This window comes from Hyla sarda, chromosome 7 (genome assembly GCF_029499605.1).
Source record: "Hyla sarda isolate aHylSar1 chromosome 7, aHylSar1.hap1, whole genome shotgun sequence".
Lineage (NCBI taxonomy): Eukaryota > Metazoa > Chordata > Amphibia > Anura > Hylidae > Hyla > Hyla sarda.
The window spans coordinates 74,324,424-74,345,747 of NC_079195.1; the positions used below are offsets into that span (position 1 = coordinate 74,324,424).

The 21,324-nt window shown below is 42.1% G+C and overlaps 1 protein-coding gene across 3 annotated transcripts in view; it reads left to right on the forward strand.

The window, feature by feature from the left end:
- Nucleotides 1-11,190, forward strand: part of LOC130281911 (uncharacterized) — a 65,071-nt gene extending 53,881 nt beyond the window's left edge. The window contains exons 2-3 of one of the 3 annotated variants that reach the window (XM_056529654.1): nucleotides 8,624-8,688; nucleotides 10,986-11,185. In XM_056529654.1, coding sequence (XP_056385629.1) covers nucleotides 8,624-8,688; nucleotides 10,986-11,082 — 162 coding nt within the window. In that variant the 3' untranslated portion in view covers nucleotides 11,083-11,185. Of the gene's footprint in view, nucleotides 1-8,623; nucleotides 8,689-10,985 lie in introns of all 3 variants that reach the window. The other 2 variants (XM_056529656.1, XM_056529657.1) reach the window with 2 other exon arrangements.
- The last annotated feature ends 10,134 nt before the right edge of the window (nucleotides 11,191-21,324 follow it).

Consider the following 21,324-nt stretch of genomic DNA (forward strand, 5'->3'; position numbering starts at 1 on the left):
TGTCATTTTTCAGGCACTGCCAGGGCCGATTACAACCCTGACTGGCAACAGCTATAGGACCCATGGCCGCACTTACATCCCTATGCTCTACGGCCACAGGCTGGTTTAGGCTTGCAGGAGCGTGTTCATGACATCACAGGTCACCAGTGTGTTCCCGCTGTGTCATAGACTGCAGATCTAAACTAGCATGTGCAGTCTGTGGGGAGACACGAAGAAGAGAGGAGTGCTGTCACTGTCTGCCTGTGATTAAATGTAAGAAAATTATCCTTATGGGGAGGGGAGGACACACTGACAGCCCTTCTAGTACTACTACTCCCAGCAGCCTGCTGCATCAGGCTGAGTCTATTAGTCCAACATGAGCTACAGTACAGTAGAGCCTTATGTTAATGTTGCTTGTCAGACTGTAAATGTACAATATAAACTACTACTCCCAGTGTGTACTTTCTGTGTGGCCTATGTAATTACTCACCACATCCCTTTAAGGCTGGTGGAGGAGGCACAGACAAGGAGACCACACTGGGAGTTGTAGTCCTATGTTGTATAATAAATTGTACTTCTAGAGTTCTTCTTAACATATGACTATGATGCAGCACTGTGCATGATATTCATATGTTTAATATGATTTCTTTTAAAATCAGTTCCTAAAAAGCCAAACGGTAAGCTTTAATCCTAGATGTTTTCAGCTGTATATCGCTGTGCCGTGTAAGAAGAGGTTATCACTGCATCTACATAGGACCCATCTCCAGTGATGAGAACCAGTGCCGTAGAATTACATTATGCTGGTTCTCATCACTGGAGATGGGTCCTATAGAGACACAGTGGTAACTTCTTCTTACACCACACAGCAATATACAGCTGAAAGCATCCAGGAGAAATCTTACTGTTTGGCTTTTTAGGCGCTGATTTTAAAATAAATCATATTTAGACAAATGAGTATCATGCACAGTGCTGTGTCATAGTCATATGTGAAAAAGAACTCTAGAGATACAATTTAACACTCGGAAATGCAAAGTTAACTTGTGGCTCTGCTGCGCTTTAACTTCTGTGGGATAGACTCATCATAACCCACTTGGCTTCTGTGAGAATTAAGTGCACTACCAAGTTAGTGCCAGCTGGCTGACTTTTATGGGTGCTTTCTGGTATAGAGGTTCCCTGGCTGACTTTTATGGGTGCTCTGGTATAGAGGTTACCTGGCTGACTTTTATGGGTGCTCTCTGGTATAGAGGTTCCCTGGCTGACTTTTATGGGTGCTCTCTGGTATAGAGGTTCCCTGGCTGACTTTTATTGGTGCTCTCTGGTATAGAGGTTCCCTGGCTGACTTTTATGGGTGCTCTGGTATAGAGGTTACCTGGCTGACTTTTATGGGTGCTCCCTGGTATAGAGGTTCCCTGGCTGACTTTTATGGGTGCTCTCTGGTATAGAGGTTCCCTGGCTGACTTTTATTGGTGCTCTCTGGTATAGAGGTTCCCTGGCTGACTTTTAAGGGTGCTCTCTGGCATAGAGGTTCCCTGGCTGACTTTTATGGGTGCTCCCTGGTATAGAGGTTCCCTGGCTGACTTTTATGGGTGCTCTCTGGTATAGAGGTTCCCTGGCTGACTTTTATGGATGCTCTCTGGTGTAGAGGTTCCCTGGCTGACTTTTATTGGTGCTCCCTGGTATAGAGGTTCCCTGGCTGACTTTTATGGGTGCTCTCTGGTATAGAGGTTCCCTGGCTGACTTTTATGGGTGCTTCCTGGTATAGAGGTTCCCTGGCTGACTTTTATGGGTGCTCTCTGGTATAGAGGTTCCCTGGCTGACTTTTATGGGTGTTCTCTGGCATAGAGGTTCCCTGGCTGACTTTTATGGGTGCTCTCTGGTATAGAGGTTCCCTGGCTGACTTTTATGGGTGCTCTATGGTATAGAGGTTCCCTGGCTGACTTTTATGGGTGCTCTATGGTATAGAGGTTCCCTGGCTGACTTTTATGGGTGCTCTCTGGTATAGAGGTTCCCTGGCTGACTTTTAAGGGTGCTCCCTGGTATAGAGGTTCCCTGGCTGACTTTTATGGGTGCTCTCTGGTATAGAGGTTCCCTGGCTGACTTTTAAGGGTGCTCCCTGGTATAGAGGTTCCCTGGCTGACTTTTATGGGTGCTCCCTGGTATAGAGGTTCCCTGGCTGACTTTTATGGGTGCTCCCTGGTATAGAGGTTCCCTGGCTGACTTTTATGGGTGCTCTCTGGTATAGAGGTTCCCTGGCTGACTTTTATGGGTGTTCTCTGGCATAGAGGTTCCCTGGCTGAATTTTATGGGTGCTCTCTGGTATAGAGGTTCCCTGGCTGACTTTTATGGGTGCTCCCTGGTATTGAGGTTCCCTGGCTGACTTTTATGGGTGCTCTAAGGTATAGAGGTTCCATGGCTGACTTTTATGGGTGCTCTCTGGTATAGAGGTTCCCTGGCTGACTTTTATGGGTGCTCTCTGTTATTGAGGTTCCCTGGCAGACTTTTATGGGTGCTCTCTGGTATAGAGGTTCCTTGGCTGTATTGCAGTGTGGAAATGTATTATTTAGTTTTATTTTTGCAAACTCAGAGGTTTTGTAGTCGTCATGGCGGTTTGGGGTGGAGTGAGAAGATGGGAAAAGAAAATAACTCCTGAGGGAGTATTAACACTAACAGTATCCTGCACATATTGGATACGCATAATTTGAAGCTGCAGATTTTGTGCTGCAGATTTCAATGTAAACTAATTTGAACACAGCTTCAAATCTGCATTTTCAAATCCTGTGCATCAAATATGTACAGGATGCTGTACATGTGAATAGACCCTAACAGAGAAGATTATTCTGCCTCTGAATTTGTCTGATCAGAAATATATTCATTTAACCAGCACTGATTGTGGTGACTCTACAGGCTAACATGCTCAGTATGGTGGCAATAGTGGTATTCCTATAGTTGGTTTTACCTGAATCACTGAATGGTGCCATTATTCACTCATGGCATGGTGGTGTTATATAGTCTTGGTGTGATGTATATGGAGCACAGGGGGCTTAAAGGGATTATCCAGATGGACAGTTTTGTTTTTCTAGAAGCATACCCATTCTATGTTATATATGAAAAAAATAAACCTTTACATACCCCCCAGTGCTCCCTCAGTGCCTCCGATATCCCACTCTGGTCCTTGGCTGCAATCCTTTTGCAAAGTATACTAGTATTAGTGGTGGTAATATTGGTCTTAGTATACAGGATTAGACAGTGTGCATATATATATATATATATATATATATATGTGTGTGGTGTCCCGGTACCTGTATGGAGGTCCCCATAGCCAGAGTCCCTAGGACGTCGGGGTCCTTCTTATCTAGTCCGCCCCTTGTCCCCTCTCATCTAGGTATAAGTTATCTAACAGTTTATTCAGGATTTATATAAATATAATTGTACAAATGTATATAATTGGTTAATTACCTGTACGGAGCGTAGCAGGACCTGCGGGTCACGTGATCAGGTAAACTCTATGGTTTTTGCTTAAGGACCTTTGGAGGTCCCTATGATGTATTTCACCCGTCATTCCTTGTAACGGTGAGTGACAGTTACTCGGACCAATAAAAATGGCCCTGCCCCTGCCCATATAAGGGAGCGGCGGCCATAGCTCTTTCTCTTTTTTCCTCGTGGGCTGTTGACAGGGAAGGATCTGCGCTGCTGTCATCAGTGAGTTAGGCCCGAGCCTTGCGGCGACGGCTGATCTTTACAAACCGTGAGTGTATCAATCCTTAAGCACTCTGCAAGATCACCGGACCTTATCTATCCCCTAAATCCGGACGGATCTTCGCAATTAACCCTAAATTCAGAGACTTATATCAAAAGTCAAGGTCCACAACAACTGTCAGTCACTGAAGTGTATGGAGACTGTTACTGTTCATTGGATGTACCGCAAGTCTTTAAGTAAAGTTTATCCAAGTTCAAGTTCAGCTACCTTGTGGACCTTCAGTCATTTTATGCATGCACCTATCGTTACTGGGAAGGGTACTAGCCCTCAGCCTGGCGTCACGAACAATAGGGTTAACCTTAACCCCTGATATACTGAAGCAAAACCCTGACTACACTACCCCTAAATATAGGAAAATGGAGCTCACAAACACACAACACGAGGTTAACTGTGACCCTCGCACCCAAGGGGGAAAAAGTATTTAAAGAAATAACTAAGAAAAATTCACAGTCCTCAGTGTTATACCCCGTAGGGGTATATGATGGAAATCAATGCAAGAATGTTAAGTATAAAAAGGAAAATATTTATTTTCTCTCCTCCAGAATTCAATAAAATTCAATCACCTAGATAAACATACATAAATATTGTACGCAGGGCCCTTGCGTGATAAAACAATATAACAATATGGACACAAACATTCATAAAAATATAAAAGTGCACATTCAAGGTGTCCACATGAGATATGTAGGTATAATGTGTCCACCTAAAAAGGAAAGCTTCCACCTAGAAGGAAAACAGCCGAAGTAATCCACCTAAGGATAAATGGCTCAGATCTATAAGACAGAGTTTAGGTCACTCAAATAGCAGGTTGTGTCCATAGCAGGTTGTAGAAACAAAGATACAGTCACAAATTGTCAGGAGTTATCAGAATATCCAGTCCTGTATTGATAACATCAAATTGGAGGAACCACACCAGTGTCCACTATTAGACTCGCTGTGTAGATGGAAAAAGGGCCACAAGCCTATAGACAGTTTTGTCACTATGTGTCACTCACCACTCCACGCCGAAGCTGTAGATCTTGTGATGGAGCTCTAACCAGCAGTAGTTAGTTTGCAAACAGCCGCGTGATTCCCGGCGTCTCACAGCTCGCGGCGTCTCCGATGTACCTCGCGGCTGTGTGCTGGTGAGCTTCCGGTGACTGCGGTCAGCTGATTGCAGGTGAGCTGACCGGGACGTGTCGTCAGATGGAAAAGTGATCGTTCTGTCAGATGGAAACGACTTGTGGTGAGCAGTAGCGGTCTCCAGTAGCAACGGACATTAATAATGGAGAGCTAGAACTGGTGGGAAGATGTAATTGTCCTTCTGGCCAGAACTCTTAATAGAGTCAATGGAGAGAATAGTTTTGCTCTCAGCGTTCCAATTCGGCAACCAGCGTGGAAACGCACAATGTGAACAAAACAATAGCTGCAACAGATAGATTTCACAAACACGTTTCGGGGTATTGGAAATAAAGTCAGAACCCCTTCCTCAGTGGTGCATAAATGAAGGTCTAACATAGCATACATTTTATATCCTCCTTAATTGATCAGGTTTACATTTGCATAAGTAATTCCCAAAAAATGGTAAGGATTCGGGAAAGAAGTAAAAGGAGGAAAAAGGATCAACCACAGATTATTCCTAAGTGGAATTTAAAAAAAAAATGTGAACATATCCCTTCAAAAATATATAGAACATTTTTGCCATACCTCATCAACATATAGAACATTTTTACCATACCTCATCAACATGTTACTGAATTGACATACTAAAGTAAATATATAAAAAAAAATACATATAAATAAAAAGGAATGTGATAATAATAGTGAAAACTAATCAATATGTATAGAAAATGGAAATATAAGGGCAAAATAGCGATACAAACAAAAAGGATAAATAAAAGTATAAATGAAAGCCATTTTCAAGCTTGGGTGAGCCAGCTGAAACGTTGCCTAACACGTTTTTTTTTATAAATCACGTTTCTTTTTTTTACTTGGTGTGCCACTGTTTATTTTTGCTTTGTGTCTTGGAGGGGTCCCCAACCTGAACCTGACACAGTAGGCACCCGTACACCTTTTTTCCTCTGGAGTGCTGCTTTCCTGTTCCTTACATTATGAATAAAAATGAAAATGAGAATGAAAATAAAAATGAAAATAAAAATAAAATAAAAATAATAATAATAAATAAAAAAAATATATAAATAATAAAAATAAGAATGAAAAAATAATGAAAAAGGAAAAAATAAAAAAATAAATATAAATATAAATAAAAATGCATAGATGGATAGTGCAGGTGAGAAGAAAACAGTGTGGGGTGGTAATCATGCTGGGTGGACGGCCACGGAAGTCAAACACGGACAAGACCACCCCCTACAAAAAAACAAATATTTCCAAGCTTGCATTAAGTCCCCTTGGTTCTAAACTTTTGAATTCGTAGATCTTTTGTGTTTCTACTTTGGACATCTTCACCATATGACTTCCACCTCGCCAGTCCTTCCTAACCACTTGAATGCCTACAAAACTAAGATTGGTAGGGTCTTTATTGTGTATTTTTGTAAAGTGTAGTGATAATGGATGTTTTAGGTTCCCCTTCTTTATATTGTTAATATGCTCGTATATTCTCACCTTAAGAAGGTGTTTCGTTCTTCCTATGTATTGTTTGTTGCATGTGCACTGCAATACATATATTACACCCTTCGTGTTGCAAGTAATAAGGTCATTTATTTTCCATGAGAAATCATTAGTGGTAGATTTTATCTCCGATACCTTCCTCGGTCCCTTTATAATATTACAATTAGTACAAGAACCACATCTAAAAAAAAACTTTTGAGGTTAACCATGAATCTGAATTTGAATTTTTATCTGGCTTCTTTATTGTGGGAGCCACAGCTAACCCCAAATTGGGAGCCTTAGTATAAACCAATTTGGGTTTCGCTGGAAGGATGTCTCCTATGACTTTATCCTGTTTAACAAGGTGCCAGTGTCTATGAAAAATCTGTTCTATCTGTTTAAAATTTTTATTGAAAGGTAATATTATATTGGAATGTGGTTTAGAATTAGAATTAGGTTCAAAAAAGGTTCTCCTATCCAAATTATTGACTTTATTAAGGGATTGTTGAATTTGTTTTATGGGATAGTTCTTATCTGTAAATTGTGAAGTTAGAGTCACTGCTTCTCTTTGGAATTGGGATTCAGCGGTACAGTTGCGCTTTAGCCTTCTAAATTGTCCCATTGGGACATTTAGTAACCATCGTGGTAAATGGCAGCTTTCAAATCTAATAAAGCTATTACGTGCTGTAGGTTTTATAAAAGTTTTACAATGTAAACTATCGTGTACCGGAAAGATTTCTATATCTAGAAATTCAATTTTTTCTTGACTGATAGTTGATGTGAACTTCAGATTAACATCATTTATATTGAGATCATCAATGAGAGATTCCAGACCCACCCTGGGACCCTTCCAAATTAAAATAATGTTGTCTACAATAATGTCGCCTACCCCAGAGGCCTACCACATATATATCTATATGTATATATAGCTCTACATATTTATCCACAAAAAAAAAAAAAGAGTAATACATCTGTGAACCTATATCAGTGGCTGTAGGGCTGGTTTGCAATTATTTTCAGGGCTGGTTTTTATTCCCAGTCCATCCCTGAATACAGTAGTGAGAATATAGCCCGGGAGCTGTCCAGGCTGCACAGAGCCCATAGACAGCACACACACTTAATTTGGATCTTCTAGGACCCTTGGTGACGTCATCAGGACTCTAAGCCAATAGGAGTCATCCCAGGTCTTGGAAAATACATAGCAAGGCTGGGTTCACACCACATTTTGTTAAATACGGTTCCCGTATACGGCTGGGAGGAGGGGGGGCGGGGCTTAATCGCAGCACTTGCACCCAGCTGTATAGGGGAACCGTATTTAATGTATGTCTATGAGCCGACCGCGTGGTCGACCGTGTTTTTGCCTACGGTCGGGAAACCGCATACGGCCGAAAACGAAGCCGACCGGAGGTTGCGGTTCACTCCGGTCGGCTCATAGACATACATTAAATACGGTTCCCCTATACGGCTGAGTGCGGGCGCCGCGATTAAGCCCCGCCCCCCTCCCAGCCGTATACGGAAACCGTATTTAACAAAACAAGGTGTGAACCCAGCCTAAGTCTGTGTATGCTGTCTATGGGTTAAACAAACATAGGAGAGGAGAAGGTAAGGGGAAAGGAGGGGAAGGGGGGTGCCACAGGGAGCAGTGTATAGATACTCCTTAGAAATGGGGAGCGGGGGTGTGATTTAATATTTTAACCCCTCAGGACACAGCCAGGTTTTATTTTTGCATTTTGTCATAACTCATATCTCTTATATTTCCATCCACAGACCCATATGGGGCTTGTTTTTTTTTTTTTTTTTTTTGCATGACCAATTGTATTTTGTAATGACATCACTCATCTTACTCATGTACAGCGAACCCAAAAAATTATTAGTTTGTGGGGAAATTAAAAAGAATACCACAATTTTGCAGCTTTTGGGGGGGGGGGGGGGGGAATAGTTTTTAAGCAGTACACCTTACATTAAAAAGTCCATATTTTCTTTATTCTGTAGGTCAATATGATTAAAATGATACCCATGGTTACATGCTTTACTATTATTGTACTGGTTTAAATAAAAAATTCATACTTTTTAACAAAATCACTATGTAAAATTGCTCTATTCTGACTCCTGTTATCTGTAGTTTTTATCGGTTTCACTTTTGCGTATATGTGACTTTTGGACCACTTTTTATTTTATTTTCTGAAATAAATGATGTGACCAAAAAGCAGCAATTTGAGGTTGTTTGTTTCTTGTTACGTATACACCGTTAACTGTACAGGATCATTAACATTTTATATTACTTTAATCGGGCACCAAAAGCCAGAAGAAGACCATGACCGGAGGACAGGACTGCGATATTGGCGGCACCAGGGGAGCGGTGAAAGGTTAGTTAAAGTTTATTATTTCTATTCTGGCAGCCCGGACATAGTGGATGAAATTTTTTTTACTGAAGTTTTCCTTCAGGGTACATTCACACGCTCGTAACTAGCAGCCGGTTTCCCACTGCAGAAAAACCTGTGCGGGTTACCCTACCGTTCATTTTAACGGATCTGCAAACCTGCCACTATTATGGACTGTCCATGTGCCCAAACAAGTGAATGGTAGCGTAACTCTGCTAGGAAACCTACTACTAGTTACGAAAGTGTAAACCTTCTCTTAAACACAGAAAATATTTACTATAGATCTTAGATTTAGACCCTGATACATTTGTGTTATGGCCTTAGATGCTTTTCCCCTCATTGGGATCTCAGGCCATATTCACATGGTGCGTGATCAGTAACCTAGTGCTGTGTATTCTGTATTACAAAACAGAGGAAACCAGGAAAATCTTTGGTCATGCAATTCTGGGGCCCCATATTTAATTTTGCCCTGGCAATGGGCAACTATGCAACTTTTTCTCTGCACAGAGAAAAATGATAAATCGCCCCTAAAATCTTTTTAAACAGCCATGCAGGATTATATGCCAAACCAGAATCTCCTCCAAAAGAAAAAGTGGCCCATCCATAGTCATCAGTACAGAGCAGGGTGCTGGCTGGTAGATAGTAATTTGATGTGGGTCCAATAGGGTAATATGTCTTCTTGATGAGTCCCTTACACCAAAGGCCTCTCTATAAGCCAGCCAACACCCTGCTCTATACTGATGAGAGGAAAGAACCCTAAAACAGCTGTCTGCAGACCGGTCCTCTTCCTTTTGGAGAAAAGTCTGGCTTTACTAATAATCCTTAGTCTGTAGATCTGCTTAGAAGCTGTAGATACAAAACCAATAAGAAGTTTTGAATAAAGACTATTTGCAAAATTGCATAATTTTTCATTTTAAATGCATTTGAACTTAAGAATAATTGGACGTGAAGGTGTACATGAGAACAGGGATGTCAATAAACCCATAGCTAGCTAGATCAGCCATCCACCAACAGCAAGCCATCATGATTCCAGACATACCTTTTTATTTCAATAGTCCTCTCATTCGACAAGATATAAGCCTCTTTAATATGCAAATTATGCAAATGAGGCTCTCCAACAGGATAAGAGCCCAGGTAGCCTTAGCCAATAGAGAGGACTATTAAAATTAAAAAAAAATTTAAAAAAAAGTATGCCTGGAATCATGATGACTAGACCTATCTAGCCAAGGGTAAATTCAGGTTTATGACAGGTCCACTTTAATGGGGTACTCCGTCCCTAGACATGTTATCCCCTATATCCCCATAACATGTCTGATTGTGGGGGGGTCGGGCTGCTGAGACACCCCCCCCCCCCCCCCCGCAATCTCTGGGCTGGTGCTGCGGCATTCATGAATGGGCAGGATGACATTAGTATATGGCTCTGCGGGAGGATACTTGGGCTAACGCCTAGGTTGACGCCAAGAGCACTTGTGGTCCCTTAGTAGCTTCGTCTACATCGAACCTGAACCCTTGCAAGTACCTATTGGCCCCGAGGGAAAGGGTGGTTTTGTTGGGGGGCCTCTCTCTCTCTTTTTTTTTTTTTTGTGTAACATGTTTGCACGTTTTTCTTGCACTTGGGTGATAGAGAGCACATTCCACGGCTCTTGGATACGGAAGCTCTTGGATGACATGCCACACGTCCTCCATTTATGTCTATGGGAGGGGGCCTGATGGCTAGTACACAGCTGTCACGCCTCTTCCCATAGACATGAATGGAGGGGGTGGCCATACCCCCGTGGTCAGACATGTTATCCCCTATTCTTTGGATAGCGGATATAATGTCTAGGGAAGGAGTAATCCTTTAAAGATCCATTAACATTGCCAATCCAGATAAACCTAAAGATTATGGACGTTCATTTATTGCTGATCATCATCATTTGGGCCAATGTAAAAATTATTGTTCTCAGCGACAGGGTCGGTAAATGACACACTGATGCACAAGATATCGCTAAGCAACAATGGCACCCCTCGTCTTACTAGTTAAACAAACAATAGTTAGGGGTTTAGTTGCAGACAATCCATTAAAAGGGGTATTCCTGATAAGGGTCATCCCTATCGTTCCCAACATAAAAAGTTATCTCCTATCCACAAGACATAAGAAGTTGCAGTCCGATGCCCTGGATCAATGGCTGTCATAGTATATTAACCGTTTTGTAACAGCTACAGAGCCACCAGTTGTAAACTACTGATCTAGTGAAACTACCTTTTTTCTTACTTTTTTTTTACCTGCCTTATATTCACAGAAATGTTCCTTCATTTTTCCAATGCAGTAAAGTCCCACTTCTCTGGAATCTACTGATCCATATATCCTGTTTATGTTGCAGCTGGAGGAAAAGCTGATGTACCCTTCCATGTGGAGGCCCGAAATAATTCATTTCTAGATCTGTCTGTCTGTCTCCCACTGTACCACATAACGGTGCATAGAATAAAAGTTATATGAAGTATCTGATAAATCGCTCTGTTTTCATCTCTGTATGGACCACCCACTTGACTACTAAGCCCAAAATGATCAGAGATTTACAAGAATAAATGACAAATCATCCTAGGACTTTTCCCATAAAACTGTGTATCAATCTTCTCAGCTCCTCCTGCTCCATAACATGATGCCTACAGAGTGGTCTACATTTTCAATGTTACAGGTTTCCCTTAAGACATCATTGTGGATGTTTATTTTTTTAGCAATATTGAGATGTCTATCAGGTTATCTTTTCAATCTTATATTGGACTCACATTGAGAAATTTTAAAAACAACCTAGCAGCATTTGACTTCACTTTAGTTTCAATGGAAAAAAAGTCAAGGCCTTATTGCAGGGAGGTAACTCTGTACTGTGCTACTGGCAAGCTATAAAATTCTTAAGCGCAAGCAAAGGTCATAAGTGTGTGGAGCAGAGCACATTCCATGTGCAGTCTGAAGTCTTGGTGCTTCAGGACTTAAAACAAAAACTTGGACAGTTTAAAAAAATCCATGAGAACAGGACATTGTTCCATGCCACAGATTATGTTTATTCAGATGACCATATGTAAGAACCATAAACAGGATTAAAGGAGATATCCAGCCAAAAGTGGTAAAAAAAACTACTTAAATAAGTTATATATATATATAGATATATATATATATATATATATATATATATATATATATATATATATGTATATATTAGAAACTTCCCTTTTGGGGAGTAAGTCTGGCTTGGCATTAATCCCGATCATTTTTTTATATTCCGTAACTGGAGCTAAGCTGATACCAGGGAACATCGCCTGAAAAGGTGATGTAATGAGCTGCTTTGCATATTCCCCTACCCAGAATGCCCGCGGAGTGCTTAGTGGCCCTTGAAAGCTCAGTCACACCAGGAGTGGTGAACTCGACCTGAGTTAAATACTCGTCCCCTTTAGTTTATATATATATATATATATATATATATATATATATATATATAGTAGTAGAGGAGGGAAGCAGCACTCCTGCGATAAAGGTAAACAGGTGCCTACTGTTGTTGATCTGGGTCAGAGATCCAAAATAATGTAGTAAAGTAGAAGCAGTGGCACTCCAAGCTGGTGAAATAAAGTGGTGTCTTTATTTACTCCAAAGAGAGCTACGTTTCGGCAGCCTCCCGCTGCCTTTGTCAAGCCTGACAAGCTTGACAAAGGCAGCGGGAGGCTGCCGAAACGTAGCTCACTTTGGAGTAAATAAAGACACCACTTTATTTCACCAGCTTGGAGTGCCACTGCTTCTACTTTACTATATATATATATATATATATATACATATATATATATCTTTCACTAAAATGCATTTTTTCCCCCAAATTTTACATTTTTACAGGGGGTAATAGGATAAAATGCCCCCCAAAATTTGTAATCCCATCTCTTCTGAGTATGAAAATACCCCATGTGTGGACGTCAAGTGCACTGCGGGCGCGCTACAATGCCCAGAAGAGAAGGAGTCACATTTGGCTTTTGGAAAGCAAATTTTGCTGAAATGGTTAATGGGGGGCATGTCGCATTTAGGAAGCCTCTATGGTGCCAGAAGAGCAAAAAAAAAATACACATAAATGACCCCAATATAAAAACTGACCCCTCAAAGTATTCAAAATGACATTCAGAAAGTGTGTTAACCCTTTAGGTGTTTCACAGGAATAGCAGCAAAGTGAAGGAGAAAATTCAAAATCTTAATTTTTTTACACTCGCATGTTCTTGTAGACCCAGCTTTTTAATTTTTACAATGGGTAAAAGTAGAGAAATCACCTTAAAATTTGTAACCCAATTTCTCTCAAGTAAGGAAATACCAATTATGTGGATGATAAGTGCTCTGTGGGTGCATTAGAGGGCTCAGAAGGGAAGGAGCGACAATGGGATTTTGCAGAGTGAGTTTTTTTTAAATGGTTTTTGGGGGTCAAGCAATGTAACAAGGGGTACAGTGAGCCTCCCAGGTGCTTGACGACTTTTCGTTAAAGTTGGATGTGTAAATAAAAATTTGTTTTCACTAAAATGCAGTTTTTTCCCCAAATTTTACATTTTACAAGGGGTAATAGGAGAAAATGCCCCCCCAAAATTTGTAACCCCATCTCTTCTGAGTATGAAAATACCCCATGTGTGGACGTCAAGTGCGCTGCGGGCGCACTACAATGCTCAGAAGAGAAGGAGTCACATTTGGCTTTTGGAAAGACAATTTTGCTGAAATGGTTATTGGGGGGCATGTCGCATTTAGGAAGCCCCTATGGTGCCGGAACAGCAAAAAAAAAAAAACACATGGTATACTATTTTGGAAGCTACACCCCTCAAGGCACGTAACAAGGGGTACAGTAAGCCTTTACACCCCACAGATGTTTGACAAATTTCCGCTAAAGTTGGAAGTGAAAATAATTTTTTTTATTTTTTTCACTAAAATGCTGCTGTTACTCCAAATTTTTTATTTTCACAAGGGGTAATAGGAAAAAAGCCTCCCAAAATTTGTAACATATCTTTCTTCTGAGTTAGGAAATACCCCATATGTAGATGTAAAGTGCTCTGCGGGCGAACTACAATGCTCAGAAAAGGAGCGCCATTGAGCTTTTGGAGAGAGAATTTGGTTGGAATAGAAGTCGGGGGCCATGTGTGTTTACAAAGCCCCCCCGTGGTGCCAGAACAGTGGACCCCCCCCCCACATGTGACCCAATTTTGGAAACTACACCCCTAACAGAATTTAATAAGGGGTGCAGTGGGCATTTACACCCCACTGGTATTTGACAGATCTTTGGAACAGTGGGCTGTGCAAATGAAAAATGTAATTTTTCATTTGCCCGGGGACCTCCGCCGACAACTCTGGGGACCCTCCACGTCAATGCCAGGGACCCCCGCCTGCCCCAATGGACAGGTAAGGGAACCCCGACTTGCCCGATTGCCGCCAGATCACCTCCCAGCAGGCTTGGTGATTGATCGGTGGTCACGCGATCATAAGGTGGCACCCTTGCCACCTCCCTCCTGCTGGTAAAGGGTGATAGGTGGCCTTCCGGGTCACCTGGTCACCGCAGACCCGATTGACCCAGAATCGACGCTAATCTCCGGTCAATTCAGATCGCCAACATGAGGGGGGGGGGTCTGCAAGGAGTGCCTTCTGAACGATTTCAGCAGGCATCTCGCTCGACCCGGTGAGCGGCGGGGTCCGGAATTCACACGGGTGTACAGGTATGCCCTTGGTCCTTAAGTATCAGGGAGTCAGGGCGTATCTGTACGCCTTGGGTCCTTAAGTGGTTAGAACATTTAACTCTCTCCACTATGCATCACAGTGGGATGAGCTTTGTGTACAGCGTTCTTTTTGCACTAAACATAGAGTTATTCCACAATGCCCATAGACCAATTTACTCAAAGAATTGTTGAACATCTAGATGGTCTTGGGCAAACTTGAAATAGGCTACAATGATAGTTTTAGACAGCAGGTATTCCTATTTGGTATTCTTCCATGAACACCATTCCTACCCAGTGTTTTTCTAGACCAAAAAAAATTATGTTTTTTTAAAGGGGTAAAACATAAAAACTTAAAATTCAGTACAACATCTTAAAAACAGGAAAACAGTGGTGGTAGTACTCTTTCCATTCTTCTCAGAAAGCGTCATTAACACATTATGTGTACATTATAAACAGCTTTGCATAAATAGTACTGTACATGCAAATATAAAAAAAAAATACTTTGTAATGTAATTTACCAGAGAATAATATCCAGGCTCCTTCCCTCAGCTCATGTTGCCCTAGGCACTCAGACTGAATACAGCCCATTAGGTATGTTCACACAGGCAGAGAAGGCATCAAGAACTACACAAAAATTGCCTCAAACATTGCCTCAAATTACTAAAAGAATCTGTGGAGCAAAGAGAATGTGGACTTTCAGTTTCACTGAGTGGTCAGGTTACACTGCCCTTAGAAGTCTATGATGAGTGGTGAGTGGATGAAGGAGGAAGTGCAGGGAGAGAGACCCTGTGAGGAGGCCAAATACAGGAAGTTAGGGCAGGACATGCAGGGCTCTGTGCAGGCTCCTGGCTTGTAAGGAAGTTACTCCATCGCCAGACATGTTATCTCCTATCCTGCTGCTGGTCTGCTCCATAATGGATGACTGTCAAACACAGCCGCCCCTCCCCCATTTATGTCTGTGGGGGAAGGCGTGAAGGCTGTGTACTAGGGGGCTTGGCATGATGTCACGATTATAGAATCCCCAGGCTTTCATAGCCGTAACGCTGCGGCCCCGGCCTGGAGATCGTAGGGGGTCCCCCCGCAATCAGACATGTTATCTCCCATTGTTTGGATAGGGGATATCATGTCTAGGGGCGGAGTACCACTTTAATCATCCTGCTGTGGGCGCCGGGAGCACGTCACAGAGCCTCATTGCACAGAGCCCTGCTTGCCCTCACTACACAGAGCCCTGCCTGTCCTCAGTGTATTGAGCCCTGCTTGTTCTCATTGTACAGAGTCCTGCTTGTCCTCAATGTACAGAGCCCTGCTTGTCCTCAGTGTAAAGAGCCCTGCTTGGACTCAGTGCACAGAGCCCTGCTTGTCCTAAGTGTACAGAGCCCTGCTTTTTCTCATTGTACATAGTCCTGCTTGCCCTTAGTGCACAGAGCCCTGCTTGTCCTAAGTGTACAGAGCCATGGCACAGAGCCCTACTTGACCTTAGAGTACAGAGCCCTGCTTGTTCTCAGGGTACAGAACCCTGCTTGTCCTCAGTGTACAGAGCCCTGCTTGACCTCAGGGTACAGACCCCTGCTTGTCCTCAGTGCACAGAGCCCTGCTTCTCCTCAGTATACAGGCCCTGCTTGTCCTCAGTGTACAAAGCCCTGCTTGTCCTCAGAATACAGAGCCCTGCTTGTCCTCAGTGTACAGAGCCCTGCTTGTCCTCAGTGTACAGAGCCCTGCTTTTGCTTAATGTACAGAGCCCTGCTTTTCCTCAGTGCACAGAACCCTGCTTGTCCTCAGTGTACAGAGCTCTGCTTGTCCTCAGTGCACAGAGCCCTGCTTGTCCTCAGTGTACAGAGCCCTGCTTGTCCGTCCACGCTTCCTGTATTTTGTCTTTGCACATAGGCAACACAGAGACACACAGGCAATAGCTGCAGGAACAAGCGAGGATGTTTTCACTCAAAAATGAAAACATTTTTAACCAATGTATATAACAAATATATATATATATATATATATATATATATATATATATATATGCTACTATCTTATATAAAAACTTTAGCTAATGACAGGTACACTTTAAAAATGCAACCGTTAGAGCAACCAATCAGATTACGTCTTTCATTTTTGAAAAGGCCTCTGAAAAATGAAAGAAGCGATCTGATTGGTTGCTATGGGCAACTCAACAACTTTTCCTCTGGACAGGTTTTGATAAATATCCTGCATAAAGTCTAATTATTAAAGTATTTTTAATATTCTTTCCTCAACACTATGACATAATTGAGCTGCTTTGCATATCATTTCATCCCATAATTCCCAGTGGAGTGCTAATGGCCCATAACCCTCCACACAGGTATAGTGCTCTGCTCATGGAGAAACCTTACCACTTTGACCCAAGTGGACAGACCTCTCTCTAGCCAAGCCAGCACATCCTGCTCTGTACTGAAGATGGACAATCCCCCTGAACCAGTTGTCTGCAGACAGGTATTTTTTCCCCATGGAGAGATTTCTGGCTTGGCATTGTGGTAGCAGGGTGTAATGAGGGCAGATGGAATTACCCTAGGGGCAGATGGCATTAAACTCTTGTATTCATGACACCAGGGCGTGGTTTAGCCTATAACCACCCAAAGGTTTACCGCTGGATCCTGGGCTAGGCACGGGGGCAATAAAGACTCCAATGCCAAGTTTCGGACAATGGTAGCTTTACTGAGGGTAGACAGTTGGTAAAGTCTATATAGCTTACCCAGGACCCAAGGAGGTGACCAGTGACTCAGAGACTTTAAGGGCTTGCTGGAACTGGACAATTTGGTGCAGGCCACATTGCTTGACAATTTGACAGAGCCTGACTTGACTTGACTGATGATGGACAATGCTGCAGGTTTATCTTACTTGACTTGATGGTGGCTGCAGGACTTGACTTGAGGCATCCAATACTCCGGACACACACACTAGACACGACTGCACTGGACCTCAGCAATAAGAGCTCTAAGCTTCAAGAGAGAGAAAAGCTAGCTCCACCCCGGGCTTATATGGGGGAGACTAGCAGGGAGCCCATAGGTCACTCTTGGGATCACCTGGTCACTGGTACCTCATGGGTAACAAGCACATGGTATATCACATGGTATAACTCTTAAAGTTATAACACATTTTATACAGTCCAACATATTTACAATGGGGAAACTAATGCAGGGGGCCCAGGGGACACTTAAGGAGGCTGCCTGACAGGGCAGCAGGAGTACGGGGTAACACCTCCTGTACTGGGCGAACCACAGCATACATTCCCAGTCAGTTTCTGATATTCCAGACTTGGAGTGGAAAAACTGCTATTGAGCAAAAGCTACCTAAAAAGGTGGCCTAATTAAACTGCTTTGCATATCTTTTCTTCCCAGAATTCCCAGTGGAATGGTGTAGTGTAATTCCCATACACAATTATATTGCTCTCCTCAAGGAGAAACCTTACCCCTTTGACCCATGATATTCTGCGAATTAAAGAAATTGAGTTGACTTTACCTAAAACTACACATTGAAAACATATCAACTCTAACTAGTCAAACAGAGTAGGTATTCATAACACCATGGTCTGCAAATTGAATAAGTCTAATACGTCAAAGAAACATTTATTGAAGCTAATCAAAAAAATGATGCAAATAGTATACTCGTTATTTTATGAAAATCAAGCCCAAATGTTTTGTTTTAGTGTACGGGTGCGTTCACACTGAGGAATGGGAGAGGAATCCTTGCGTAAAAATTCCCCCCGGAACGTAAGTTTTTTTTTCACGCAAATGTAAATTTTGCCGAAAATCACGCAGAATTAACGTGGAATTAACGCAGATTTTCCGTGAAAAATATAGGAGGAAACTTTTTTTTTTTTCTGGACTACAACCACCAATTGGAATTTCCCTTTTTATTTACAGTGGGGATCAAAAGTTTGGGCACCCCAGGTAAAAATTTGTATTAATGTGCATAAAGAAGCCAAGTAAAGATGGAAAAATCTCCAAAAGGCATCAAATTACAGATTAGACATTCTTATAATATGTCAACAAAAGTTAGATTTTATTTCCTTCATTTACACTTTCAAAATAACAAAAAAAAAAAAAATGGCGTCTGCAAAAGTTTGGGCACCCTGCAGAGTTAATATCTTGTACTGCCCCCTTTGGCAAGTATCATAGCTTTTTGTAGCCAGCCAAGAGTCTTTCAATTCTTGTTTGAGGTATCTTTGCCCATTCTTCCTTACAAAAGTCTTCCAGTTCTTTGAGATTTCTGGGCTGTCTGTCACGCACTGCTCTTTTAAGGTCTATCCATAGATTTTCAATTATGTTGAGGTCAGGAGATTGTGAAGGCCATGGCAAAACCTTCAGTTTACGCCTCTTGATGTAATCCCCTGTGGATTTCGAGGTGTGTTTAGGATCATCATCCATTTGTAGAAGCCATCCTCTCTTTAACTTCAGCTTTTTCACAGATGGCATCAAGTTAGCATCCAAAATTTGCTGAAATTTTATTGATTTTTCCTTCTACTTGTGAGATGTTCCCTGCGCCACTGGCTGCAATACAACCCTAAAGAATGATTGATCCACCCCCATGCTTAACAGTTGGACAGAGGTTCTTTTCATTAAAGGGGTACTCCGGTGCTTACACATCTTATCCCTATCCAAAGGATAGGGGATAAGATGCCTAATCGCGGGAGTCCCGCCGCTGGGGACCCCCGTGATCTTGCACGTGGCACCCCGTTTGTAATCAGTCCCCGGAGCGTGTTCGCTCCGGGTCTGATTACGGGCAACCACAGGGTGGGCGGCGTGTGACGTCATGCCTGCACCCCCGTATGACGTCACGCTCCACCCCTCAATGCAAGCCTCCCGTAGGCTTGCATTGAGGGGCGGAGCGTGACGTCACATGGGGGCGCAGACGTGACGTCACACGCCGCCCGCCCTGTGGTCATCCGTAATCAGACCCGGAGCGAAAACGCTCCAGGGACTGATTACAAACGGGATGCCGCATGCAAGATCACGGGGGTCCCCAGCGGAGGAACTCCCGCGATCAGGCATCTTATCCCCTATACAAAGGAAAGATGTGTAAGCACCGGAGAACCTCTTTAAATTCTGTTCCCCTTCTTCTCCAAACGTACCTTTGCTCATTCTGGCCAAAAAGTTCAGTTTTAACCTCATCGGTCCACAGAACTTGTTTCCAAAATACATCACGCTTGTCTATATGTTCATTTGCAAAGTTCAAACGCTGATTTTTGTGGTGAGGACGTAGAAGAAGTTTTCTTCTGATGACTCTTCCATGAAGACCATATTTGTACAAGTATCTCTTTATAGTGGAATAGTGTACCACAACTCCAGTGCCTGCCAGATCTTTCTGGAGGGATTGTGCAGTCAAACGTGGGTTTTGAATAGTTTTTCTCACAATCCTGCAAGCTGTTCTGTCTGATATTTTTCTTGGTCTTCCAGATCTTGCTTTAACTTCCACTGTTCCTGATGAGTGCCATTTCTTAATTACATTCCGAACAGAGGATATTGATATCTGAAAACATTTTGCTATCTTCTTATAGCCTTCTCCAGCTTTGTGAGCGTCAACTATTTTCAGTTTCAGATTTCTAGACAACTACTTAGAAGAACCCATGGTGCTGATTGTTGGGGCAAGGTCAGATGAGTCTGGACATTTAAAACCTTTGAGATTGACATCACCTGGTCTTCCCAGATGATGATTGAGAACAATTCATGACACTAGCAGGTCTCAGCTTTGCAAAGTGCATGCTATAAATTCTGCAGGGTGCCCAAACTTTTGCAGATGCCATTTTTTTGTTTTCTGTTATTTTGAAAGTGTAAATGATGGAAATAAAATCTTACTTTTGTTGACATATTATAAGAATGTCTAATCTGTAATTTGATGCCATTTGGATATTTTTCCATCTTTCCTTGGCTTCTTTATGCACATTAATACAAATTTTTACCTGGGGTGCCCAAACTTTTGATCCCCACTGTATCTATTTTTTTTGTGGAATTTCTGCCCAGATTCTGTGCGGAAACTATTTCAAGCGGACACATTTTTACCACTGACTTCAATGGACTTCTGTTCGCTTATTCCGCAAGAAGAATAAACATGCTCTTTCGTCTAGCGCAGCGGAATTCCGCGAGTAGAATTTACGCAGTGTGAACAGTGCAGAGTAAAATACATTGAAGTCAATGGCAAAACAGATGTTATTTATTTCTAAGCGGAGAATTCAAGAGAAATTCCTTGTGTAAATTCCTCTTGAATCACTCAGTGTGAACGCACCCTACATCTCCCTTCTGCTGCACTGAGAATTAATGGACTTTCCTCCACTGTATAGGAGAGTCACTATGCTCTCTGCTGGCAGAAGTATGCAAAACTAGCAGTGTCTTTATTTATATTATTGGCATTTCTAACAATAAAGCTCATTAGATCTAGATCCCTTTTTTATTTTAAAAAATATTTTGAACAAGAACCAAATATGATACCATTGGAAACTCCCTTAGGGTAAATGCATGAACATTTTCATTTACTCTGCAGGTATTGTTGACTACTGCAGATTTTTCATGCAAAGTTCTGTGCATCAATTCTTCAGCACATTCAGTGAGTATGCATTTACTATAAGGCTATGTTCACATGGCAGAATTTCTGCAAGGAATTCTGTATGAATTTATAGGCAATTCATTTCAACAGAATTCCTGCAGCAGAAATTCTGCTATATGAATGGGACAGTAGATCCCCATTGAAGTGTATTGGCTGTAAATGAGTACATTATCAGTAAAAGAAATATTGTTGATTTTCCATGGTAAAAAATCTGCAGTGTTTTTTCAGGTCAGTTTACAGCAGCAGGTCTACACCAAATCCTGCAGATTTTTAGGGGGTGATTTATTGATACCTGTGCAGAGGAAAAGTTGCCCAGTTGTCCATAGCAACCAATCATGGGTGGGT